Source organism: Budorcas taxicolor, chromosome 8 (genome assembly GCF_023091745.1).
Source record: "Budorcas taxicolor isolate Tak-1 chromosome 8, Takin1.1, whole genome shotgun sequence".
Classification (NCBI taxonomy): Eukaryota; Metazoa; Chordata; class Mammalia; order Artiodactyla; family Bovidae; genus Budorcas; species Budorcas taxicolor.
In genome coordinates, this window is record NC_068917.1 from 12894346 (window position 1) to 12920282 (window position 25937).

At 39.6% G+C, this 25937-nt stretch overlaps 1 protein-coding gene across 1 annotated transcript in view; it reads left to right on the plus strand.

Moving 5' to 3' along the window:
• INTS9 (integrator complex subunit 9) overlaps positions 1–25937 on the plus strand; it is a 130673-nt gene that overhangs the window by 23362 nt on the left and 81374 nt on the right. Inside the window, exon 2 of the mRNA XM_052644881.1 lies at positions 14566–14693. Coding sequence (XP_052500841.1) covers positions 14566–14693 — 128 coding nt within the window. The remainder of the gene's footprint in view (positions 1–14565; positions 14694–25937) is intronic.

Sequence of the window (25937 nt, forward strand, 5' to 3'; positions counted from 1 at the left end):
TCCAAACTGTCTTAGAAGTAACATAGCAAGAGTTAGGTAGTGGTACAACAGGGAAGCAATATTGAAGGAGAATTTAGAAGAGATTACCAGAGAAAAATAGGGATATTTTTATTGCTAAGATTCTTGAATTTTTTTTCTATCCCAACTATCCTATCTATATTAACTCTATTGCTCTTACTATAATGCACTATTTTATTTATATAAAACTTCTAATGTATTAATGGAATGATTTAAGAGAAAATGTTTGGAACTTGTAGTTATTTGAGTGCAAAATCAGTCTGTTATTCACTGTGTGACCTTGGGCACTGCCAAGTTGACATTGATAGTGAAAGGTTGTTGTTGGATCACGCAAAGACACGGGGATTCTTGGCCCCCGGAGGAGAAGAATTCAATCCGGGGCCAGAGACGAGGCTTGATCATTCAGAGCTTTTGTGTAATAAAGTTTTATTAAAGTATAAAGGAGATAGAGAAAGTTTCTGACATAGGCATCAGAAGGGGGCAGAAAGAGTACCCCCCCCGCTAGTTTTCAGCTGGATGTTATATAGTCACTCAGTTCAGTTCAGGTCAGTTGCTCAGTCGTGTCCAACTCTTTGCGACCCCATGAATTGCAGCACGCCAGGCCTCCCTGTCCATCACCAACTCCCTGAGTTCTCTCAGACTCACGTCCATCGAGTCAGTGATGCCCTCCAGCCATCTCATCCTCGGACGTCGCCTTCTCCTCCTGCCCCCAATCCCTCCCAGCATCAGAGTCTTTGCCAATGAGTCAATTCTTCGCATGAGGTGGCCAAAGTACTGGAGTTTCAGCTTTAGCATCATTCCTTCCAAAGAAATCCCAGGGCTGATCTCCTTCATTATGGACTGGTTGGATCTCCTTGCAGTCCAAGGGACTCTCAAGAGTCTTCTCTAACACCACAGTTCAAAAGCATCAATTCTTCAGCGCTCTGCCTTCTTCACAGTCCAGCTCTCACATCAATACATGACCACTGGAAAAACCATAGCCTTGACTAGACGGACCTTAGTCGGCAAAGTAATGTCTCTGCTTTTGAATATACTATCTAGGTTGATCATAACTTTCCTTCCAAGGAGTAAGCGTCTTCTAATTTCATGGCTGCAGTCACCATCTGAGGTGATTTTGGAGCCCCAAAAAATAAAGTCTGACACTGTTTCCACTGTTTCCCAATCTATTTCCCATGAAGTGTTGGGACCAAATGCCATATTCTTTGTTTTCTGAATGTTGAGCTTTAAGCTAACTTTTTCACTCTCCTCTTTAACTTTCATCAAGAGGCTTTTTAGTTCCTCTTCACTTTCTGCCATAAGGGTGGTGTCATCTGCATATCTGAGGCTATTGATATTTCTCCCGGCCATCTTGATTCTAGCTTGTGTTTTTTCCAGCCCAGCGTTGCTCATGATGTACTCTGCATATAAGTTAAATAAGCAGGGTGACAATATACAGCCTTGACGTACTCCTTTTCCTATTTGAGACCAGTCTGTTGTTCCATGTCCAGTTCTAACTGTTGCTTCCTGACCTGCATACAGTCACTAGCAGTCTGTTAATGAAAGAAAGGAATGTCCTAAAACTCAGAATGGCACCAGGCCCCTCACCCATAAGATGCATTTGGGGATATATAGTCACTGGCAGTCACTAGTGACTATATAGTGAGTGACTATATAGTGACTAGTGAGGCTCCAGGCCCCTCACCCAAAGGATGCATTTTGGGATAATCTTGGCACCAAATGGTTCATCCTGGGCCATAAAATTATTAACTTGAATCTTGAAGAAGGGCAGATCACCATACAAATAGTGTCATTTACATAGATTAGGGGACCAATATCTGAGTATAACATACTGGTTTGTCAAGTAGGTTCTGAGCCAAAAGGCGGAACCGACTTGGAGACAGAGTTTGGGGTAAATGCATAGTACATTAGCATAGCTAAAGACAAACATTTCCATAAGAAAAAGGCATTGGTTGTCTCTAGGTTTGAGAATAATTAACTTCAGGTGAAACCAGGTGTTATTATGGCAACACTGTATTTTAAGAGAAACCTCCTTTTAAATTTGTATAGAGAAGGAAAAAATATCGTTGGTTTGTTTCCTCCTGCCGCTTAAGAGAGATTAAAATGCCTGACACTTGCAGTCTATTTGCTCCATTTGGAGACTCCTGACCTTCCTGCCTGTTAACCTCTCAATAGTATTTATTTCATTCAGTTTGGGGGTAAGAGCTAATTTAATATTGGATAGAAAATGTTTGTCAGTAATTCTTACTGTTACTGGAGGTAATTCATACAATGATATTTTCAATTCCTGTTCCTTTCTAAGCAAGGGTCTACTTTTATTTTTAGAATTCATTTTCAGGTGTCAGCATTGATGTTTATTTTTATGAATATGTATTCTTTATAAATATAGCTATCAGATTAATGTAACATTTCTGGCAATTAGATAATTATCAATAGCATTTGAAATTTTTCTCATAAAATTAAAAAGCCTTCCTGAATCTCGCTAGAGAAATGTTTTGCCAAAGTTCAGAGAGCATCAAGGAGTTTATTAAAATTACTAACGTAATCTCAAAACTTGAGATGAAAATCTGGGTGGTATCTGTTTCTTTCCTTCCTCCAAGGCAATATCTTACTGAATTTTGTGAGGTAGCATTCTCACTTTATTTCATTGCTGTTGCCATGTCAGTAGTTGTGAGTCATGTTCCCTTTGCATCTGGACCAGTATAAAATCAATCAAAATGAAAATCGTGAACCATTATCACTAGTAGTTCCTTGAAAATTAACAAACATACCTGGCAAATGCTGTACTAACATTCAAATAGTTATCCATTAAACTCCTTTAGATTTTGCTTTTGTGCTGTGTGATTTCTGTTATAAAGAGAAGGGCACTACAGATTTTGACAGTAGTAGGAAAGGTATATGACAGAATTCTAATGTCTGCAGAAGCATCGATAACAATACAGAAAAACACTCTTGCCCTCGGTACTAATGTTAAATAGATCTTAACAGTTTGCCTCTTCACTTTTTTTGGATCAGATCTTCTTCCTCTTCTCCCCACGTTTGACATAGTGAAAGTGAAAGTGAAGTCGCTCAGTTGTGTCCGACTCTGCGACCCGTGGACTGTAGCCACCAAACTCCTCCGTACATGGGATTCTCCAGGCAAGAATACTGGAGTGGGTTGCCATTTCCCTCTCCATAAGTCGTATCTAATGGCAATGTTCCCAATCTTCACTTTTCCTCCCTCTCCAGAAGTTACTTGTTTCCTCAAGTTGACGTGTATCATAGGCACGCATGGCTTTATTAGTTTAGTGTATGTTACAGTGTGTATATATTTATTCAGTATTATTGGTGGCTTAGCTGCTAAGTCCTGTCCAACTCTTTGCGACCCCATGGACTGTGGCCCACCAGGCTCCTCTGTCCATGGGATTTCCCTAGCAAGTATACTGAAGTGGGTTGCCATTTCCTTTTTCAGGGGATGTTCCCCACCCAGGGATTGAACCTGGGTCTCCTGCTTTACAGGTGGTTTCTTTACCAACTGAACCACCAGGGCAGCCCTCAGTATTTTTAGGTGTTGCCAGATCATTCTCCAGAGTGATTATACCAATTTATACTCCAGTTTGACTACCTTCTTTTCTAAAATATATCATCAGTCTAATTTTAGTCTATTGAAAAAATTGTCTTATTCAGCCTATCAAATCCTATTTTGTATGTCCTTGATGCTGGTGGTACTGAGCTTGTTTATATCTTTCTTTATTGACCACTTTTGTTTCCCTATTTCTGTTGGATTTTTAAATATTTTTATTGTTAATTTGAATGAGCTTTTTGTACTGAATAGGTTACCAGTGCTTTTTAAAAATTACATATTTTTGGAAATAACTCCTCTCAATCTCTGGCTTGTGTTTCCTCTCTGTTAGTGGTCCCTTTTGAAGGCTTTCATTTTAAAAAACCATAGTCAAATATATGAATCTTTGTGTTACACTTTGTGCTTCTTACCTCTTTAAGAAATTCCCCACTATCCCAGACTGATAAGGTGTTATCCTCTTTCCATTTTATTTTTCATTACAAATTGTGAAGTTTTTGTCGTCTTAAGTCATCTGGAATTAATTTTTTTGTGTGGTATGAAGTAATTATTCCAAGTAGGTTCCAACTGTTCCCAGCACTCCATATATCGGTAATGCTGCTTTTCTTGTCAGACTCCAAGACATGTATGTACCTCTTTTCTGGACTCTTGATTCCTTTACCACTTGTCCATTAGCTATTTTAGTTCAACATCTTACTGTTAATTACTCTATAGTAAGTTGTAATGTCAGAAAATTTAAATCTTCTCTAATATTTATTCTTCAATATATTTTTAGCTAATCTTCGCTCTTAATTGACTCTTTCATATGATTCTTAATTTCTGTAAACAGTGGATTTATGAGAACTGATTTTTTCAAGTAGATTTGTTTTGAGGAATTGGCTCCTTTCATGTTGAGTATACTAACCTTGCAGTGGTCTACTTTCAAGCTTTCCCTCCCATCCTTTGTGCTGTGGTGGTCATACATTTTTATACATTTTAAACTCCACACCATATTGTTGCCATTTTTTCCTTTAGAGAGTTAATTATATTTTTTAACAATTTTAAAAGTAGCTTTTAAAATGTGCATTTATTTCCACCATTTCCAGAGTTCTTCACTATTTTGGTATAGATTCTTTCTTCCTAAAGAACTTCCTGAACATTTTTATAACAGTCTGCTGGCAGTGAATTCTCTCTCCCCTTTTATTTGTCTCATAGAGTCTTTTTTTTCAAACTAAGTCCCCTGTTTTTATACTTTTTTTTCTTCCAGCTTTATTGAAATATAATAGACATACATTACTCTGTAAGTTAAGGTGTACAGCATGATTTAACTTACATATATCACAAGATGATGACCACAATAAATTTAGTGAACATCCATCATCTCATATAGATATGAAATTAAAGAAATAGAAAAGAAAAAATTTTCCTTGTGTTGAGAACGCTTAGAATTTACTCTTTATCAGCTTTTATGTATAACAAACAACAGTGTTAATTTTATTTATCACGTTTTATATTATATTCCTAGTACTTATTTATCTTATAACTGAAAGCTTGTAATTTTTGACCACCTTCATCCAGTCCTTCCTCCTCCCACTGCTTTGCCTGTGGTAACAACAGATTTGACCTCTTTTTCTGTGAGTTTGTTTCTTTCTGAAGTATAATTTACCTATAACTATTGGTTCCCATTACATGTCATAGTGATTCAAATATTTCTGTATATTTCAAATGTATTTCAAAATGATCACCAGAATAAGTCTAGTATCATCTGTCACCATACAAATATATTACATAATTATTGGTTATTTCCCTACACTGTACACTTCAAACCCATGACTCATTCATTTTGCATCTGGAAGTTTGAACCTCTTAATCTCCCTCACCTATTGTTTCTGTTTTTTACAACAGCTTATTATCTTTCCAATTTTTAAGGAGAGTTTTATATGTTGAGGTTTTTAAAAAAAATTTTTATAGGGTTTTATACTTTTTTTTTTTTTACTTTTATGATGCGTTTAAATTTTTACCATATACAACATGGTATTCTCATTTTAATTCTTTTTACTTTTACTGAATGTTCATTGCTGGTATGTAAGAAAGAACTCAGTTAATTTTGGTAAGCTGATTTTTTTTGTATCCAGCAATCTTGATGAACTCTATTAGTTGTGGTAGATTTTCTTCAGAATGTCTTAAAAGCATATCATCTGTGGACAGTGAGATTTTTATTTCTCCACTTCTCACCATTTTATCTTTTATTTTTCTTGTCTTATTGCATTATATATCATTTCCAGTACAGTATTGAATTTAAGCAGTCATAGTGGACATCGTTTTGTTCTTGACATTCAGGAAACTGTTTCTTATGCTTAATCATCAACTATGATGTAGAATTTGGTTAGCGACTTAACATCTTCTGTTTATAGTTTGGTAAGACTTTTGCCTTTACAATGATATTGAGTTTTTAAAATACATTTTCTCAATCTTTCGAGTTTTGTTTTTCCCTAGATTCATTTGTATGTTAATTATACTCATTGGTTTTCTAATGTGGTACCAAGAAGGAAAAGCATTCCATTAAAACCAATTTGCTAGAAGTATTTTTTTAATGTCATATTTGAATCAGAAAGAACTAAAGTTTATTTCACTGCCAGAGAGAGAAAACTGAACCGCTTCTTTCTGCCCACAGGTATCCACAGTGAATATTTGAATTGGCTAAATAGAAAATTGAGAAAAAGAGGGAAAAAGTGATGACGATGATGTCATTTACAGCTTACTTCATTAACGCTGTTACCTATAAAAAAAGTTCCTTTATGGTGTGTAAAATTCTCCCAAACAAAATTGAAGAGCTTTTGATACTAGCTCAACCTAAAGGTTACATCACAGAGCTTTAAAAACAGTTTCATCAGTAAAACTACTTTACAGCAAGAGAATTCTATCATCTTTTATTTATTTATTTATTTTCGTTTTTTTTAATTTTTTGGAATGGAAGGGGAAAGCGAACAGAAAAAAATTACTGCTTATGGTCGATTGCAGACATATTTAATAATTTAATCTTTGCTTTGCCTTGCCTTAGCCAGCTAACTAATTTTTTTGTTCACTAGATTATACATTCAGTCTACATTCTCAGCAGCTCACACCAGGGCCTTTCCGAGCACGGCATCTCTGCCACTGTTTTCCGGTCTGTGACGTCCCTTCCTCTTAGTGCGGCGTGGCATGCCGTGGTGGTGAAGTGCTCTGTGTCCACATCTCATTCTCCTGGGCTCTCGTGCTGGCACAGCCTCTACAGCTTTGGGACCTCACAATTTCTGTGCTGCATTTTCTTCATCTGTAAAATGGGCATAATGTCTACCTCATAGCATTCCTGGGAGGATTAAAGGAGTTAGATGTAAAGTTCTTGCAGAGTGTCTGACATTTAATAAATACCATATCATAATAACTCTATGTATTATCATCATTTTAAAGAAGACTAGGAAAGAGGAGTACATATGTGATGTTTCAGTCCATGGTTCTCTCTGCAAAAGACAGACTGACTTCTCAAAGCCAGTTCACTAAACTTGAATTTGCCATATGATGAAATTACCGAGTTGACCTTACATACTAATCTGACAAATTCTTTATTTTTTATTTGTTTAATTGAGATATAGTTGATTTGCCAAATTTTGTTGTTGTTAATGCGGTTTACAGTAGTTCATACAGCTTTTAAAGATTTCTGTGAGGCCAGATTGGCTAGTTGTCATTTTGTGTTCATAGCAGCTTTTTAAAATTAAAGTCTTAAATTTGCTGAAACCAGAGGTCATAATATGAGTCTTCTTAGTAACAGTTGTAATATTCAGAAACATTTATTTCAAAAGCAGAAACTGCCCCTCTCCCCCGACCCCCCACCGCCACCAAGGGCTGTGTACCTCAGTGAAAGGAGTACCTGAAAAATACCATTTGCTTGTTCAAGAGGTCAGTAAGGAAGATTGTCTCTGCAAGGAGCTGGGGCCAGTGCTTTGAGATTCTTAAATCTGATTTGTCTGCTCCTCTATAAGTATAAATAGTCAAGCTGAGAAATCAACTTAAAGATTGATCTCAAGATGGTAATACTTAGAATTCCCACAGATGTACCCCACCAAAGATGGGCTCACCATCCAAAAAGTTAAAACAACAGTAATGAAATCTATTATCAATTTGAATCATCAAACCTAACAGGATTCCTAAGAACTTTAGACAATTGTACAATCTGATGGAGAGTTTAAAATTAAAACATTAAAATGATCAAAGACATAAATGAAGATCTCAAACCTGTGAAGAGACCAAGATGTTATTTTTTACAAAAGAGAACTTCTAGAGATGAAAAGTAGTCAGTGAAAAGAAAATTTCAGTAGAGGATTTTAAATAGCAGATATGACACCAATAGGAAGGAATTAGTGACTTAAGATAGAGCTGAGAAAAGTATCCAGAATGGAATATACAGAGCTCAAAAAGCAAACTATGAAAGGATAATTTAGTTACAGAGACAGTAAAAGGAAGCATTACAACATTCATTCAGCATTTCACTAGTAGAAACTAGGAAGGATCCAGTAGAGGTAGTATTAAAAATGATCATGGCTGACTGTTTTTCACAGCTGTGAAAGGCAGGTCCTTATATGTTAGAAGCATAATTCCCTCCCCCCCCCCCCAATACCAATGTACATCTTAATAAAATATCAAAACACTATTGGCAAAGAGATCTTAATAGCCACCTATAATGGATTACCAGACCAGCAGCAGATTTCTCACTAGCCCTCAGAGTTGCCGGAGGACAGTTGGATTAATAAATTTACTGTTGAAGGTAGTTTGCTACCTTATAATTCCATCAGCATCACTACTGAGGAGTAAAGTCAAAATTAAGAAATTTCCAGACTAGTGAATGACTAAGAGTTTACCTTTTGAAGGAAATCGGCTGAAGGATGTACTTCAGGAAAAAGGGAATTGGCCCTAAAAGAGAGAAATGAGACACAAGAAGCATGGTGAACAAAGAAGTTGGTTATGATGGTAAATAATCATCAACTGTTAAAAAAAAAGTGTAGAATAACTCACTGACTCTACAATACTATTGTTAGGATATATCTTTCTTTAATTTGCATAGCACTGAGAGAAAAAACAGAGTTAAATCTTGACAAGTTGCTTTAATGATTGTGTTCATCGGTACATTAATCTGTTACACAAACTTCTCATTCCTTTTAAATTTTTGTTACCCAGTTCAAGAAAAGTCGCAGTTGTCTTCATAAGCTTTGTTTCAAATGTGATAGAGAATCCTTTTCTACATATGTTGGTTATGGACCATAGCAAAGTTTCATCAGTTTTGAAATAGTTTCCATAGTAGAAAAAAGTCAGTAACAACTAAAATTCAAGAAATAATAGTATAATGACATTACTGAGAAATAACTAGAAGAAATAGCTCACAAGTAGTTGCTTCTTGGTGACTCACTTTTAACTATATATATGTAAATTTCATTTAAAAAACATAAGACTGATTCAGTGAAGGAAAAATTGATATAGCTATAATATTATTTAGAAATAAATCTAAAAATAGATTTTGAGACAGAGAGCATTACATAATGATAAAACATTCAATAGTAATAATTTCAATTATGTAGCAATGTAGCCTCAATATGTAAAAAAGCAAAATAGGACAGAATTTCAATAAGAAATAGACAAGTTCTTTTCTCCTAAGACTCAAAAGTAGGTAAAGATATAGGAGATTTAGGTAAGATAATAAACTCAGTCTGCTCTGTATACAATTAGATTATGTATTTCCAGTTTTCATGCACACTGGTTCATTTATAGAAAATCAGCCATTCACACTATACTGCTACAAAGCAAGTTTCAATAAATATCAGGAAGTATGTATAAAATCTATTCCTTGCCCACAAGAAAATTAGAAATCAATTACCAAAAGATAACCATTACCACCTTTATATTTGAAAGTGAAACCAAGCACATGTACATATACAACACACAATTCTTTGTGGCTTAAAGCAGAAATCACAATAGAAGTCACATAGTCCTTAGAAATGGATAAATTGAAAACTCAATGTGAATTTGAAAAATGCCTCCAGAGCATCACTTAGAGGGCTATCTGGAGCCTGAATGCATAACTTAATGGGCTACACTGCACATCCAGCTGCAGGAATTTTTACAGATAAAACTTGAACAATAAAACCAAGAGTAGAAATTGGAAAGCAAAGATATATTTATGTTAATGATAATTGACTAGTTGGTTTTGAACTGAAGGAATAAAACATCTTAAACTGTAAAGGAAGAGCAAAAAAATTAAAGATAAATCAGTGCATTGCTTCCAGCTCAGAAAAATGTTATTTTATAGTAGAAATGGCAGCATTCCCTAAATACATAGCTTAAATGTAGCCTCCATTAAGATCCTTGGGAAGACTGTTTTAGTACTGAGGTCTTCATTCTAACTTATTTTCAAATATTTCAATATAGTAAAAACTACAGCATTGAGGGCAAAAATGGGAAACAAAACCAAAAAAGGACAGTGGACAAAGTAGAGATTTCAGAAATAGATATAAATTATTACAGGACTCAGAGGTGCTAAAAACTAAAGATGAGTTAAAGCTGGAAGAAGTTACATTCAATGAATTTTGCTGTGACATTGAGAAAAATGGAATCGTGTTTTTTTCTCAGTTGTGGATAAGAGATAGATTTAAGACTCTCTATGAAAACAGTATTTTCAGAGATCAGGTTGGTTTGTCAGCACAGTAGCTATTCTGCAGAAGTGTGTCAACATCAAAAGGAAGGCAGTGAAGAGAAGCGCAGAAAATGGACAGATGTGAAATCTAAGTGATGGAAGTTTATTGTACTAATTTTGCTTACTGTGTGTTTGAAATTTTCCATAATAAAACAGTTTTAAAGGAAAGTAAGAATTGGAAATATGTTTACTAACTATAATTGATAAAAAAAAAAATTTACCCCCAAAATGTCAATAATTCTAAAAAAAAATAAAAATTATAAAACCTTGTGTTTGCTCGAATATTCACTTTTGCAGTAGTAACTTATCTTCCTGGAGGGAAAACTAGCAATAGAAAAATATTTGTAAAATTGTTCGTTCACTTTACCTAGTCTTTTTATTTTTTAATTGATTGGCTGCGCTGGGTATTTATTTATTGGCTGGGCTGGGTCATCCTTGCTGCATGCAGGCTTTCTCTAGTTGCACAAGTTGGGGACTACAGGAGGTGTGACTTGTGGACTTAATTGCTCATGCGGGATCCTAGTTCCCAGACCAGGGATTGAACCTGTGTCTCCTGCATTGGCAGGTGAATTCTTAATCTAGGGATGTCCCTGCCTAGTCTCATGGGACACACAGATGTCTAAAACATTAGAGAATGCCACAATGAAATAGAATTTATTCTTTAAAATGTTGTAAATTTAGGTGTCCTCCCCAAAAAATATTTCAGTAGCCTCTTCAGCCCCTTCTGTAACTACAGTAACAATGAATACATACTATATGTCAGGTTCTGTATCTATTCATTTAGTCCTCACAACTTTAGGAGGGTAGCGTTTATTACTGCATCTTGCAGATAAGGAAACTGTATCTTTGCAAAGTTAAGTAATTTTCCCAAAATCACTTGTTAATAATGAGCATGACCAGTTTTTGAGCCCAGGCATTCTTGCTTCAAACTCCCTGCTTTAAATCATTTCTTCAAACTGCCTCTCCAAACTAAAGCATTTATCAAGTAGTTGATTTCCTGTTTAGGGTCGTTTACTTGCTCCTAGATAGCCACTGCTAACATTTACTAACTTCTGTTTTGGTAGATTCCAGACGGTTTTGACCATAATGCTAATGGGACTAAGCAGTGTAACGGATCTTCTGCTGTATGACTGATGACATTGTAAATAGGCACAGCCTTTTTTGGAAAACATTTTGGCAGCATATTTCAAGAGCCATAAAATGCTCATATTTTTTTGACCTAGTTAATGCCTCTTCTGGGAATCCTCTGAAGAAACAGTCCATGGAAAAAAGCCTTGAACGCTGAAGTTAACACTGCAGCCGTGTTTGTGACAGAGCAACCTAAAGTGACCCTAAATGTTCAACAGCAAGAGAAGGATTAAACAAGTGATGGTGTATTTTTTTTTAGGCAGCCAGTAAAGATGAAGTGCGATGTAACGACAGACAAAGAAAACATAGCTGTCAGTCTTACGAGCAGTACACAGACCAGTAGTGCACTAAAATTATCGCTTTTACAAATATGAAAAAAGTCAGGGACTGGGAAAACGCTGGTGAGGAGTGTTTTTCAAAATTTTTGTCATCTTTTTTTCTAATTATAAAGTCACATGATTACTTACTGTTTCTGTGCATTATTCTCATAAGCCTCGCTAGATTACCATCTACTTGGTGATTGTTCACAACTGCATGTTGGAAACAGGCAGAGAGCATCAGTGGAGCAGAGAAACCTCGGGAACCTTGCCAGGTGGCTCATTGGCTGGTGACAATTACTCTTGCCTCAGCAGACTGAGCTGACCCTCACAAAGTGAGCAGTGCGGTTTGGGAAGCAGGACTAAGATCTCTGGAGTCGGGAGAGCTTGCTGTGTGTCTTTGGCTCTCTTCTCAGCCCTTCAACTGTGTAAAAAGCTCTATTTCCTGACTCATAAAATTGGAGCTACTGACATCAAAGTCTGGCACTCTTGGTAGATGCTCTGGAAGTGTCTTGCAGTCGGTTATGGCCCTTATGCAGTGGTCCTGGTCTTTTTTCATCCTTGGATGACAGGAGCAGTTAGACGGCTGCCTTCCTTTGCCTGAAATCTTCTGAGCAGCAGCTTTGCCATGTCCATTTTCTGTCTTCTGCTGCAGCTTGTTAATTCATGATTTAAAGATGAAGATCAAAAAGATTTTGTCATTCAATGTGGCTGGCTAAATTTTCAGCTTTGTTTTAGTTATATATTTTTTTCTGATTATAAAAGTATGGTAAATGCTGGTAGTCAAACATTGAGAAGATGCAAAAAGCTGAAAGAAGAAAATTGCACTGATCTTTCTACCCAGAAATAATCATTAGATACATTCCAGTTCTTTTTTGTTTAGCTTTTTCTGAATATCTGTTGTTGTTGTTTTTTTATAGGCAAACTCTTGTAAGAACCCCTGTTATGATTGGGGCAGGTTTAATAGGTTGCTCGGTGTTCATTTTGAGATAATCTTTAACAAATACATGATTCCTAAGTAAGTATGAAGACCAAGCTGGCAATAGGTAACAGATGGAGAAAGGGCAGGGGTGGATAGCTCTGCCTTGATTAGTTGGAAAATATATTCTGTAGTTCTGATTGCTCTTAAAGAGTGAACTTACAGGTAAAGTATAATTACCCAAATCATGCTTCCTGGACTTTTTTAGTACTTTCTTGCTACTGTTTTTATTGGAAGTAACCTGTACTATTTTAGGCCATGCGTTGTGAATTATACAATGAAAAATTTTCTTATATAAATAAACTTGGAATGAAGAAGCTTGCAAGGGACTTCCCTGGCAGTCCAGTAGATAGGACTCTGCACTTCCACTACAAGGGACCTGGGCTCGATCCCTGGTTGGGGGACTAAAATCTGGAAGCCACACAGCGTGGCCAGAAAAGAAGCTTACAAAATACCCCAAATTCCTTGGCTCTGGGGCTTATCAGTTTTAGAAACTGCAGTTTTAAAAACTCATCAGTTCCTGTGCTGTCTTCTGGAGAAAAGTGGGAAATGTATCCAGTGATGGAAGCAACCGAGCAACCGGTAGCTGTGACGGCTTAGCCCGAGCTGTGGCGGTCACGTGGGGGCCAGCACTGATGCTGCATTACCCTGTATGTGCGTGGGTCCTCAGTCATGTCCGGCTCTCAGCAGCTCCATGGACTGTAACTCACCAGGCTCCTCTGTCCATGCGATTCTCCAGGCAGGAATACCGGAGCAGGTTGCCATTTCCTTCTCCAGGGCATCTTCCTGAACCTAGGGATTGAAACTGTGTCTCCTGCATTGGCAGGTAGATTCTTTACCACTGTGACACCTGGGAAGTTCCACTTTACCCTGATTTTTACTTAAATCAGAAAGAAAGAATGTGTCTGTCCAGAGATAAGGAACATTGATCCTTCCATTTTCTGGACTTTGCTGTTCAAGAGAGGCTTCTATAAGATGACTTTAAAAGTGAGAGAAAAGGTCTTTTTTCTCTTCTTTCATTTTTTTCTTCAGAGCAGCAGTCAAGTTATAAAAGGTGACACAGAGACCATCCCATATAAATAATGCTCAGTGTGGTGTATCTGTCATCTCCACTCCATTGAGGAAGACGTGAAGAGTGTTTGAAGTCGGCCTGTTGGTTTGCCCTGTCACCTTGGTGGCTCATGTCCCTTTGACCTCTGAGGTCTGCTGCCACAAGCAGGAGGCTCCTGATTTGTTCGGAATTGGTGTTCCTCACTCCCGCCTGGTATCTGCACGTCGGGGAGGTCATTTGTCCTTACAAGGCTGAGCCATTAGGAGCCCTTACCCTAAGGCTTGTTTGTTTACCTTTCCTCAGTGTTTCCTCCTAAAGGAAAGTCACCTGACTTACTTACAGAGGAGAAAACTTAACCAGTAGCACAGTTTGAGATTCCAGCTTAGAATTTAATTTGACTTTACACAGTGGACAGGACTGAGTGACTTTGACTTTATTTCACTTTCACACAGTACTTAGGTATGATGGGATAGGGGGAATTTGAATGTGTCATGTGAGAATGGAGCAGAAAACTACAGCCTGGAAACCATCTATTTGGAATAACCTCGGCCCCTCCAAAACTCTGCTTGCCTGAGATGTAAACTGGCACCCTACAAAGAACTGGATAGGATCCAAGGTAGAGAATGCTGAATGTGAGGGGAAGTGGTATCTGGAGCTGTGAAAGGGAGGAAACCACATAGAAAGTTAGCTGAATTTACACCCTGTTGTAATGAGAGAAGATGGTCAGCTTTATTTAATTCACTGTGTTTTTGAGACTTCTTCTGTAACTGATTACTGACAAAAGTTTTTATTTTTATTTTTTTTAAATCTTTTCAGTATTGCCTGTCAGGGCACCCAACCTTACCATGCAACGTGCTCAAATTCAAATCAACCACCATTATGTTGGACTGTGGACTGGACATGACTTCCACCCTCAACTTCCTTCCTTTGCCACTTGTTCAAAGGTACGTACTGATGCATCTGAAATAGACTGAGCTTTAGTTGGCTGAAAAATGGTCCCCAGTATCATCAAGATTGCAGTGCCCTTTGTGTTGTCCAGAGTTTACTTTGTTCCCTTAAAAACATTCTTAAAATAATATTCTTTGGCTGGGTTGATGGAAAGTGTTGTATTGATTTATTGATTGACTTCTTTATTACAACTTCTTCTGAGCTTCTGTAAAACGTTCCTGCAACTGCTTAGTGCAAGTGAGGTCATGTATATTTCATCTTTCTTGCTAATTCATGTAGGAGCGGATAAATGGTCAACTGATAAGCCCCAAGAATTGAATTTTAGAATCATTTGCAAGGACTTGACATCATAAAGCCTGACATTTGTTTTTGGTAGGTATCTATATATTAGATATCTGTTAGTATCTGATACTGGAGAAGGCAATGGCAACCCACTCCAGTACTCTTGCCTGGAAAATCCCATGGATGGAGGAGCCTGGTAGGCTACAGTCCCTGAGGTCGTGAAGAGTCAGACACAACTGAGCGACTTCACTTTCACTTTTCACTTTCATGCATTGGAGAAGGAAGTGGCAACCCACTCCAGTGTTCTTGCCTGGAGAATCCCAGGGACAGAGGAGACTGGTGGGCTGCCATCTATGGGGTCATACAGACTCGGACATGACTGAAGTGACTTAACAGCAGCAGCAGCAGTATCTGATACTGATCATCTGTAGATACACAGAATCACATATGAAGCCAAAGTCCTTGTCTTAAAGCAGACAGATTACCCCAAGCCTACAGGCAGCACTATTCACTCTTACGAAGACCTTGTCTAAGAGATCAGTTTTCCAACTTGCTGCTATTTAGAAGCAACAGTTTATAAAAGAAGCAGATCCTTTTAGAAGCAGATATACTCCCAGTAGCAAAAAGTGATACCGCATGGAGGAAGGGAAACAGAGAAGCTATCTCAAGCAGATTTAAGAACTTAAAAGCTTAACAAGCTAAGTAAACCATCTCATGTGTTCTCATTCACTGCTGAAGAATTCACTGTGTTCAGTGATTATTCATAATGATAACCCCATGAAGCTTCTATAAAAGGTATAATTAAAAATGAAGGGTTGACTTTTTTCTGAGATAAGGCATATAGTGGTGACTAGGTGGTAAAGAATCCACTTGCCAATGCAGGAAATGCAGGTTCGATCCCTGGGTCAGGAAGATCCCCTGGCGTAGGAAATAGCAACCCACTGGGAAATCCCATGGACAGAGGAACCTGGCAGACCACAATCCATGAGATTACAAAGAGTCAGACGTGACTGAGAGACTAAACAACACCAGAGGCCTAAGGTAAGGTGATGGGGACAAGATCAAAGTCAATTCCAGATTACCTTTTATGCATAACTGATAAAATTCAGTTATAATCACACCCATCACTTAGAAATACATTTACCATCCATCTGGGGAGGCCGTACGAATAGCTGTGAAAAAAAGAGAGGTGAAAAGCAAAGGAGAAAAGAAAAGATGTAAGCATCTGAATGCAGAGTTCCAAAGAATAGCAAGAAGAGATAAGAAAGCCTTCTTCAGCGATCAATGCAAGGAAATAGAGGAAAACAACAGAATGGGAAAGACTCGAGATCTCTTCAAGAAAATTAGAGATACCAAGGGAACATTTCATGCAAAGATGGACTTGATAAAGGACAGAAATGTTGGACCTAACAGAAGCAGAAGATATTAAGAAGAGGTGGCAAGAATACATGGAAGAACTGTACAAAAAAGATCTTCACGACCCAGATAATCATGATGGTATGATCACTAATCTACAGCCAGACATCTTGGAATGTGAAGTCAAGTGGGCCTTAGAAAGCATCACTATGAACAAAGCTAGTGGAGGTGATGGAATTCCAGTTGAGCTATTTCAAATCCTGAAAGATAATGCTGTGAAAGTGCTGCACTCACTATGCTAGCAAATTTAGACAACTCAGCAGTGGCCACAGGACTGGAAAAGGTCAGTTTTCATTCCAATTCCAAAGAAAGGCAATGCCAAAGAATGCTCAAACTACCGCACAATTGCACTCATCTCACATGCTAGTAAAGTAATGCTCAAAATGCTCCAAGCCAGGCTTCAGCAATACGTGAACCGTGAACTTCCTGATGTTCAAGCTGGTTTCAGAAAAGGCAGAGGAACCAGAGATCAAATTACCAGCATCCGCTGGATCATGGAAAAAGCAAGAGAGTTCCAGAAAAACATCTATTTCTGCTTTATTGACTATGCCAAAGTCTTTGACTGTGTGGATCACAATAAACTGTGGAAAATTCTGCGAGAGATGGGAATACCAGACCACCTGACCTGCCTCTTGAGAAATCTGTATGCTGGTCAGGAAGCAACAGTTAGAACTGGACATGGAACAACAAACTGGTTCCAAATAGGAAAAGGAGTACGTCAAGGCTGTATATTGTCACCCTGCTTATTTAACTTCTATGCAGAGTACATCATGAGAAACGCTGGACCGGAAGAAGCACAAGCTGGAATCAAGATTTCCGGCAGAAATATCAATAACCTCAGATATGCAGATGACACCACCATTATGGCAGAAAGTGAAGAGGAACTAAAAAGCCTCTTGATGAAAATGAAAGAGGAGAGTGAAGAAGTTGGCTTAAAGCTCAACATTCAGAAAATGAAGATCATGGCATCCGGTCCCATCACTTCATGGGAAATAGAATGGGAAACAGTAGAAACAGTGTCAGACTTTATTTTTTGGGGGCTCCAAAATCACTGCAGATGGTGACTGCAGCCATGAAATTAAAAGACGCTTACTCCTTGGAAGGAAAGTTATGACCAACCTAGATAGTATATTCAAAAGCAGAGACATTACTTTGCCGACTAAAGTCCATCTAGTTAAGGCTATGGTTTTTCCAGTGGTCATGTATGGATGTGAGAGTTTGACTGTGAAGAAAGCTGAGCGCAGAAGAATTGATGCTTTTGAACTGTGGTATTGGAGAAGACTCTTGAGAGTCCCTTGGACTGCAAGGAGATCCAACCAGTCCATTCTGAAGGAGATCAACCCTGGGATTTCTTTGGAAGGAATGATGCTAAAGCTGAATCTCCAGTACTTTGGCCACCTCATGCGAAGAGTTGACTCATTGGAAAAGACTTTTATGCTGGGAGGGATTGGGGGCAGGAGGAGAAGGGGATGACAGAGGATGAGATGGCTGGATGGCATCACAGACTCGATAGCCGTGAGTCTGAGTAAACTCCAGGAGATGGTGATGGACAGGGAGGCCTGGCATGCTGCGATTCATGGGGTCGCAAAGAGTCGGACACGACTGAGCGACTGAACTGAACTGAACTGATATTATCCAAAAGAGAAATGAAGTGTATTCAGAGTTGATTCAGGAACTGTAGTTGTCACATATATTTCTTGACAAAATTGATGAACAAGTTTTTCCTGATTAAAATAGCCTAACATAAGGAGATCCAACCAGTCCATTCTAAAGGAGATCAGCCCTGGGTGTTCTTTGGAAAGAGTGATGCTAAAACTGAAACTCCAGTACTTTGGCCACCTCATGCGAAGACTTGACTCATTGGAAAAGACTCTGATGCTAAGAGGGATTGGGGGCAGGAGGAAAAGGGGACGACAGAGGATGAGATGCTGGATGGCATCACCGACTCAGTGGACATGAGTTTGGGTGAACTCCGGGAGTTGGTGATGGACAAGGAGGCCTGGGATGCTGCAATTCATGGGGTCACAAAGAGTCAGACGTGACTGAGTGACTGAACTGAACTAAACTGAATATCATTGTCTGTTTCCTTCCAATGATTAAAATGTTCATTCCCTTGATGTTAAAAATCTTCAGTGTCCTGGACCACAGGACACAGACAAGAGCGGGACAGCTCTTCTTTCCTCACTGAATTTGTAGTCCTCCAGGAGAGAAAGAATTACACTGCTGAAGATTTACTTATACTTGTGTTACAAAAACAACTGTCTATATATTTGTGATAAATACTAAAGAAAACAAAAAGCGGGATATGCTGAGGGTTCCCAAAAGGGCACCCACATGCTTTGCAGGGTCAGGAGTCATCTAGGTATTCAAACCTGGGTCGTACAGACAGTCCTCGCTACATGTTTTTTCCCTATCCTGTTCATTCCTGTCTTTAACTAGTTCTGTGTTCTCAAGTAGATAGAAAATCTGCTTCTACTCTCTCTTCTTGTCATTGTTTTTCTCTCTGAGGGACACTATACTAATGGGATGATTAGCCCCCCCATGGCAGTTCCTCACAAAAAGTATCTTCATTTACTCAAAATCTTGGCAATCTACTTGGCTGAAATATTAATAGTATCCCCAGTCCCCCCCACCTCTTTGTCCTGCTTTGTTTGTCTTCAGAACACTTCTCGTTATATCATAGACATATTTGCTTTACATATTGTCTTTCTTCTCTATGAAAGGTAAGTTTTATAAGGGCAGAGATTTTGTTTGTTCTCTTTTGTTTGTATCCCCAGTGCCTAAAATAGTTCCTGGTATGCAGTAGCTGCTCAGTAAATATTTGTGATAATGAATGAATCACTTTATCTTCTCTGGTTATCAACCCTTCTCGCCTCTGAGTCATTTCACTTTTATAATCTTTCCTTTATCTTGAATCTTTCCATCTTGACTTATTCCCATTTAATTATGCTCAATCACTTCTAACTTAAAAATTTCATTTAAATATCTTTCTAACCTTCTCTCAACTCCACTGTCCCCTTCAGCATTCCTGCTCCTCTCCCATCTGCTTTGCTCACACAACCCACCAGGACATCTCTCAGTAAAATCACAGATGACTTCCATGTCATTAGCTATGATACTCAGTTGTCACCCTCATTCTCCTTGGCCATTTGGCATCACTCTCCTCCATGATCATGCCATCCTGGTTTTCTTTACTTCTCTGACTCTTCCTCTCCTATCTCCTTTGGGGATTCAGTTTCCTCCATCTAGCCATCACACATCAGAATTCTAAAGTATTCAGTACTTAGCCACAGAGCCTCCACCAAGGGAATTTAATAAATGCTCAGGGCCTCGATAACCATCCAGACAGTCACTTACAAATGTATATTTTTCAGTTAATAATGCTCTTCTGAGTTCCACATTCATAAATCCAAAATGCCCACTCGGCTTCTGTCTTTGGATGTACCTTTGAAAGCGCTTCAAAACTCAACATGCCCCAAGCTGAGATCGTGATTAGACTTGGTCCAGAAGAGGAGAACCAACCCTCCCAGACCGGGTCCCGCCCGTTGCTGCCCTGTCTTGGGAAAGGGCATCCTGATAGAAAGGCCAGAGAACTGGGAGTTCCCCTAGATGCCCCCTTTCTCCCTTCCTGCACCCAGTCTTTCATTTGTCGTTGCTGTTGTTGTATAGTCACTGTCATGTCTGACTTTTGCGACCCGGTGAACTCTTTGGGGCAGGCTCCTCTGACCATGGGGTTTCCCAGACAAGAATACTAGAGTGGGGATGCCATTTCCTCCTCCAGAGAATCTTCCTGACCCAGGGATTGAACCCAAGTCTCCTGCATTGGCAGGTGGGTTCTTTACTACTGAGCCACCAGAGAAGCCAAGTCTTTTATTGAGCCTTGTCATTTTTTACCTCCTATATAGTGCTAGAATCCCGTCGCTTCTCATAAGTGCTGCTGTGGTGGTCATCACCCTCCTTTACATGCGTTACTGCTGAAGCCTTCTAACCAGTGTCTTCTCTTCTGTCCTTGCCTCTGTCTGAATCCAGAGTCTTCTTTTTGTGCAATGTTTTATTTTGGAGTTACTTCAGATTTATGGAAAAGTTGCGAGAATAGTACAAACAATTCCCAATTATTGTTACCAGTTACTGACATTTTATCACATTTACTTTATCACTTCCTCTTAATACATACACATATAGTTTCTTCTGACCCATTTGAAAGATACAGACATGATGCTTCTTTGCCCCTTAAATACTCAAGTTCATGTTTTATAAGAGGACATTCTCTTACATAACCGCAGCACAATAATCAAAATCCAGAAACTTACATTGATATCATCCTAGAATCTGAGCTATATTGGGCTTCCCAGATAGCACTGGTTGTAAAAAACCCGCCTGCTAATGCAGCAGACGTAAGAAACGGAGTTCACCTCTTACACTGTGGGTGGGAATGCAAACTGGTACAGCCACTATGGAGAACAGTGTGGAGATTCCTTAAAAAACTGGAACTAGAACTGCCATACGACCCAGCAATACCACTGCTGGGCATACACACCAAGGAAGCCAGAACTGAAAGAGACACGTGTACCCCAATGTTCATCGCAGCACTGTTTACAATAGCCAGGGCATGGAAGCAACCTAGATGTCCATCAGCAGACGCATGGATAAGAAAGCTGTGGTACATATACACTATGGAATATTAATCACCTATTAAAAAGAGTGCATTTGAATCAGTTCTAATGAGGTGGATGAAACTGGAGCCAATTATACAGAGCAAAGTAAGTCAGAAAGAAAAACACCAATACAGTATATTGAAGCATGTATATGGAATTTAGAAAGATGGTAACAATGACCCTATAGGCGAGACAGCAAAAGAGACCTAGATGTAAAGAACAGTCTTCTGGACTCTGTGGGAGAAGGTGAGGGTGGGATGACTTGAGAGAATAACATTGAAACATGTTTATTACCATATGTGAGAAAGATCGCCAGTCCAGGTTCGATGCATGAGACAGGGTGCTCAGGGCTGGTGCACTGGGATGACCCCTGAGGGATGGGATGGGGAGGGAGGTGGAAGGGAGGGTCAGGATGGGGAACACATGTCCACCCACGGCGGATTCATGTCAATGTATGGCAAAAACCACCACAATATTGTAAAGTAATTAGCATCCAATTAAAATAAAAAAAAATAAAAATTTTAGAAAGGGAAAAAAAAAAAAGAAACGTGGTTCAATCTCTGGGTCAGGAAGATGCCCTGGAAAGGGCATGGCAACCCACTCCAGTTTTCTTGCCTGGGAAATCCAGTGGACAGAAGAGCCTGGCGGTCTACCGTCCATGGGGTCGCAAAAAGTCAGATGTGGCAGAAGCAACTAAGCACCTTATTTATATTTCCCAAGCTATACCAGCTCATATTCTCTGTAATGCCTTTTATAGCAGAAAAAGAAAAGCAACTTACTGGTCCAGGGTTCAATCCAGATGACACATTGCATTCAGTCATGTCTTTAATCTTCAATCTGGAAGAGTTTCACAGCTCTGTGTCTTTGATGACCTTGCCATTTTTAGGAGTACAGGCCAATTATTTTATGTAGCATCTTTCAATTTGGGTTTGTCTCATGATTCTTCTGGAGAAGGCAATGCACCCCACTCCAGTACTCTTGCCTGGACAATCCCATGGATGGAGGAGCCTCGTAGGCTGCAGTCCATGGGGTCGCTAAGAGTCGGATACGACTGGGCGACTTCCCTTTCACTTTTCACTTTCATGCATTGGAGAAGGAAATGGCAACCCACTCCAGTGTTCTTGCCTGGAGAATCCCAGGGATGGGGGAGCCTGGTGGGCTGCCGTCTATGGGGTCGCACAGAGTCGGACACGACTGAAGTGACTTAGCAGCAGCAGCAGCATGATTCTTCACAATGAGGTTGGGGTTCCTGTTTTTGGTAGGATTACCACACAAATGGTGGTACATGTTATCAGAGGGCACTTGATGTCAGTTTTCTCCGAAATCACCTTTTATTAATAGAAAGACTGATCTAATCTCGTCTCTCATCTGTTTGAGATCTTTCACTGGATTTTTCATTGCTTTAGGCTAAGTACCAAGTTCCTCTTGGTACATATCAGGCCCTTCTAGCCTCCTGTTCTTTGTATTCCTCCAGTTTCAAAGGCTTCGCTCCTGCCTGGGAGCCGTCTACACAGATTGCTCCTTCAGCCAAGAAGGCTCTCTGCCTTTCCCCCATCCCACCTCTGCCTTAGCCTACCAGCTAAGCAGGAGCTCCTCTCTGAAATCATTTCTGATACCCCTTGCTACATGGGAAGGACAGACAGATGGCGTTTTCGTTGGCTGAGGGGGAGCGTAGTGTATATGGGACTCGCCATGAAATTTCATTTGAATAACCTTTTTTAAGACGTCCATACTGAAGGCTGGTGAGAGTGATTGGGCTTTGCAGCTATCTTCTTGCTCTGTTCCCTCCAAACCCTGCCTCTTGATCCCACTACAGATGGCTCAGTGATGAAGAAGAACCCTCCTATCAGCACAGGAGATATGGATTCAATCCCTGGGTTGGAAGGATCCGCTGGAGGAGGAAATGGCAACCCACTGCAGTATTCTGGCCTGGGAAATGCTATGGACAGAGGAGCCTGGCAGGCTACAGTCCATGGGATCACAAAAGAATCAGACACAATGAGGGACAAATCCCCCCCCACACACACACACACACACTTGCCCCTTGACCCAATTTCCCCTTGACTTCCCAGTATCCAGATCTCAGGTCCATCAGCAGACTCAAGGGGTGCTGATGCTGCCTAGATCACTCTCGTGTTAGGAGACTTTGTGGCGCTTTGTGTGGCACTGCCTCATCATTAGTCACAGCTTGTTCTCTGTGTGTGTGCCTACTTGATCAGTTTTCCCTACCCTGTCAGGATGACAGGCACACTTTGCTCGTGGTCAGTATCACCAGCCTCTGAGTGCTTGACACGTAAATCAAGACTCATGAATGAACACGTGAAGATGAATACCTCTTTCCCCCTTCAACACGTCACTAAGTGATGAGGCCGTTCCCTATCCCTCTTTCTGGAAAGTCACCCTCTGTCTTCACCTCGTGTTCCTGTTCTGTGTTCCTGTTTTCTCACACCTCTGCACCCTGTCTCAAGTGCCCTTCCTGTATGAGCCATAATACCTCTGCGCTCCCTGTCTTAGCATTTGTTTTATTCTATTGTAATTGCTGTTTACTGTCTCCCTGTCCTGCAGTGCAAGCTCCTCAGACCCACGGGTTATTTATTGCCATATCCCTCTACTTTGCCTATTTTAGTCAAGAGTAAGTTTTTATAAATATATTTTGAAAGAATGCATGTAGTCATGCCTCTCACACTATTTCCTGATTATAAAAGTAGTGCATTTCAAAGTCAGAAAACGGGAAAATGAAACATAAAGAGAAAATGAATTGCATACCATGTTCATTCTACCTTTCACTGTTTTTCTAGACAATAGGATATTTTTAAAGACCTTAGGTTGTTTATTTAGTTACTTTACCTGTTTTTAAAACTACTAAAAAAATTTTTGTATACATATTTTTTTGACTATAACATTTTTTAATGGCACCCTTTTTTTCCATAGAAATTATTGTTAAATAGTGGGTACAAAAATGTGTTCAGTTCAGTTCAGTCACTCAGTCGTGTCCAACTCTTTGCGACCCCATGAATCGCAGCATGCCAGGCCTCCCAGTCCATCACCAACTGCCGGAGTTCACTCAGACCCATGTCCATCGAGTTGGTGATGCCATCCAGCCATCTCATCCTCTGTCGTCCCCTTCTCCTCCTGCCCCCAATCCCTCCCAGCATCAGAGTCTTTTCCAATGAGTCAGCTTTTTGCATGAGGTAGCCAAAGTACTGGAGTTTCAGCTTCAGCATCATTCCTTCCAAAGAACACCCAGGACTGATCTTCTTTAGAATGGACTGGTTGGATCTCCTTGCAATCCTAGGGACTCTCAGGAGTCTTCTCCAACACCACAGTTCAAAAGCATCAATTCTTCGGCGCTTGGCCTTCTTCACAGTCCAACTCTCTCATCCATACATGACTATTGGAAAAACCATAACCTTGACTAGACAGACCTTAGTGGGCAGAGTATGTCTCTGCTTTTGAATATGCTATCTAGGTTGGTCATAACTTTTCTTCCAAGGAGTAAGCGTCTTTTTATTTCATCGCTGCAGTCGCCATCTGCAGTGATTTTGGAGCCTCAAAAAATAAAGTCTGACACTGTTTCCCCTGTTTCCCAATCTATTTCCCATGAAGTGATAGGACCAGATGCCATGATCTTCATTTTCTGAATGTTGAGCTTTAAGCCAACTTCTTCACTCTCCTCTTTCTTTCACTTTCATCAGAGGCTTTTTAGTTCCTCTTCACTTTTTGCCATAAGGGTGGTGTCATCTGCATATCTGAGGTTATTGATATTTCTCCCGGCTATCTTGAATCCAGCTTGTGTTTCTTCCAGTCCAGCGTTTCTCATGATGTACTCTGCATAGAAGTTAAATAAGCAAGATGACAATATACAGCCTTGGCGTACTCCTTTTCCTATTTGGAACCAGTCTGTTTTTCCATGTCCAGTTCTAACTGTTGCTTCCTGACCTGCATACAGATTTCTCAAGAGGCAGGTCAGGTGGTCTGGTACTCCCATCTCTCTCAGAATTTTCCACAGTTTATTGTGATCCACACAGTCAAAGACTTTGGCATAGTCAATAAAGCAGAAATAGATGTTTTTCTGGAACTCGCTTGCTTTTTTCATGATCCAGTGGATGTTGGCAATTTGATCTCTGGTTCCTCTGCTTTTTCTAAAACCAGCTTGAACATCAGGGAGTTCACGGTTCACGTATTGCTGAAGCCTGGCTTGGAGCATTTTGAGCGTTACTTTACTAGGGTGTGAGATGAGTGCAATTGTGCAGTAGTTTGAGCATTCTTTGGCATTGCCTTTCTTTGGAATTGGAATGAAAACTGACCTTTTCCAGTCCTGTGGCCACTGCTGAGTTGTCCAAATTTGCTGGCATAGTGAGTGCAGCACTTTCACAGCATCATCTTTCAGGATTTGAAAGAGCTCAACTGGAATTCCATCACCTCCACTAGCTTTGTTCATAGTGATGCTTTTGAAGGCCCACTTGACTTCACATTCCAGGATATCTGGCTCTAGGTGAGTGATCATACCATCGTGATTATCTGGGTTGTGAAGATCTTTTTTGTACAGTTCTTCCATGTATTCTTGCCACCTCTTCTTAATATCTTCTGCTTCTGTTAGGTCCAGACCATTTCTGTCCTTTATCGAGTCTATCTTTGCATGAAATGTTCCCTTGGTATCTCTAATTTTCTTGAAGAGATCTCGAGTCTTTCCCATTCTGTTGTTTTCCTCTATTTCCTTGCATTGATTGCTGAAGAAGGCTTTCTTATCTCTCCTTGCTATTCTTAGGAACTCTGCATTCAGATATTTATATCTTTCCTTTTCTCCTTTGCTTTTCGCCTCTCTTCTTTTCACAGCTATTTGTAAGGCCTCCCCAGACAGCCATTTTGCTTTTTTGCATTTCTTTT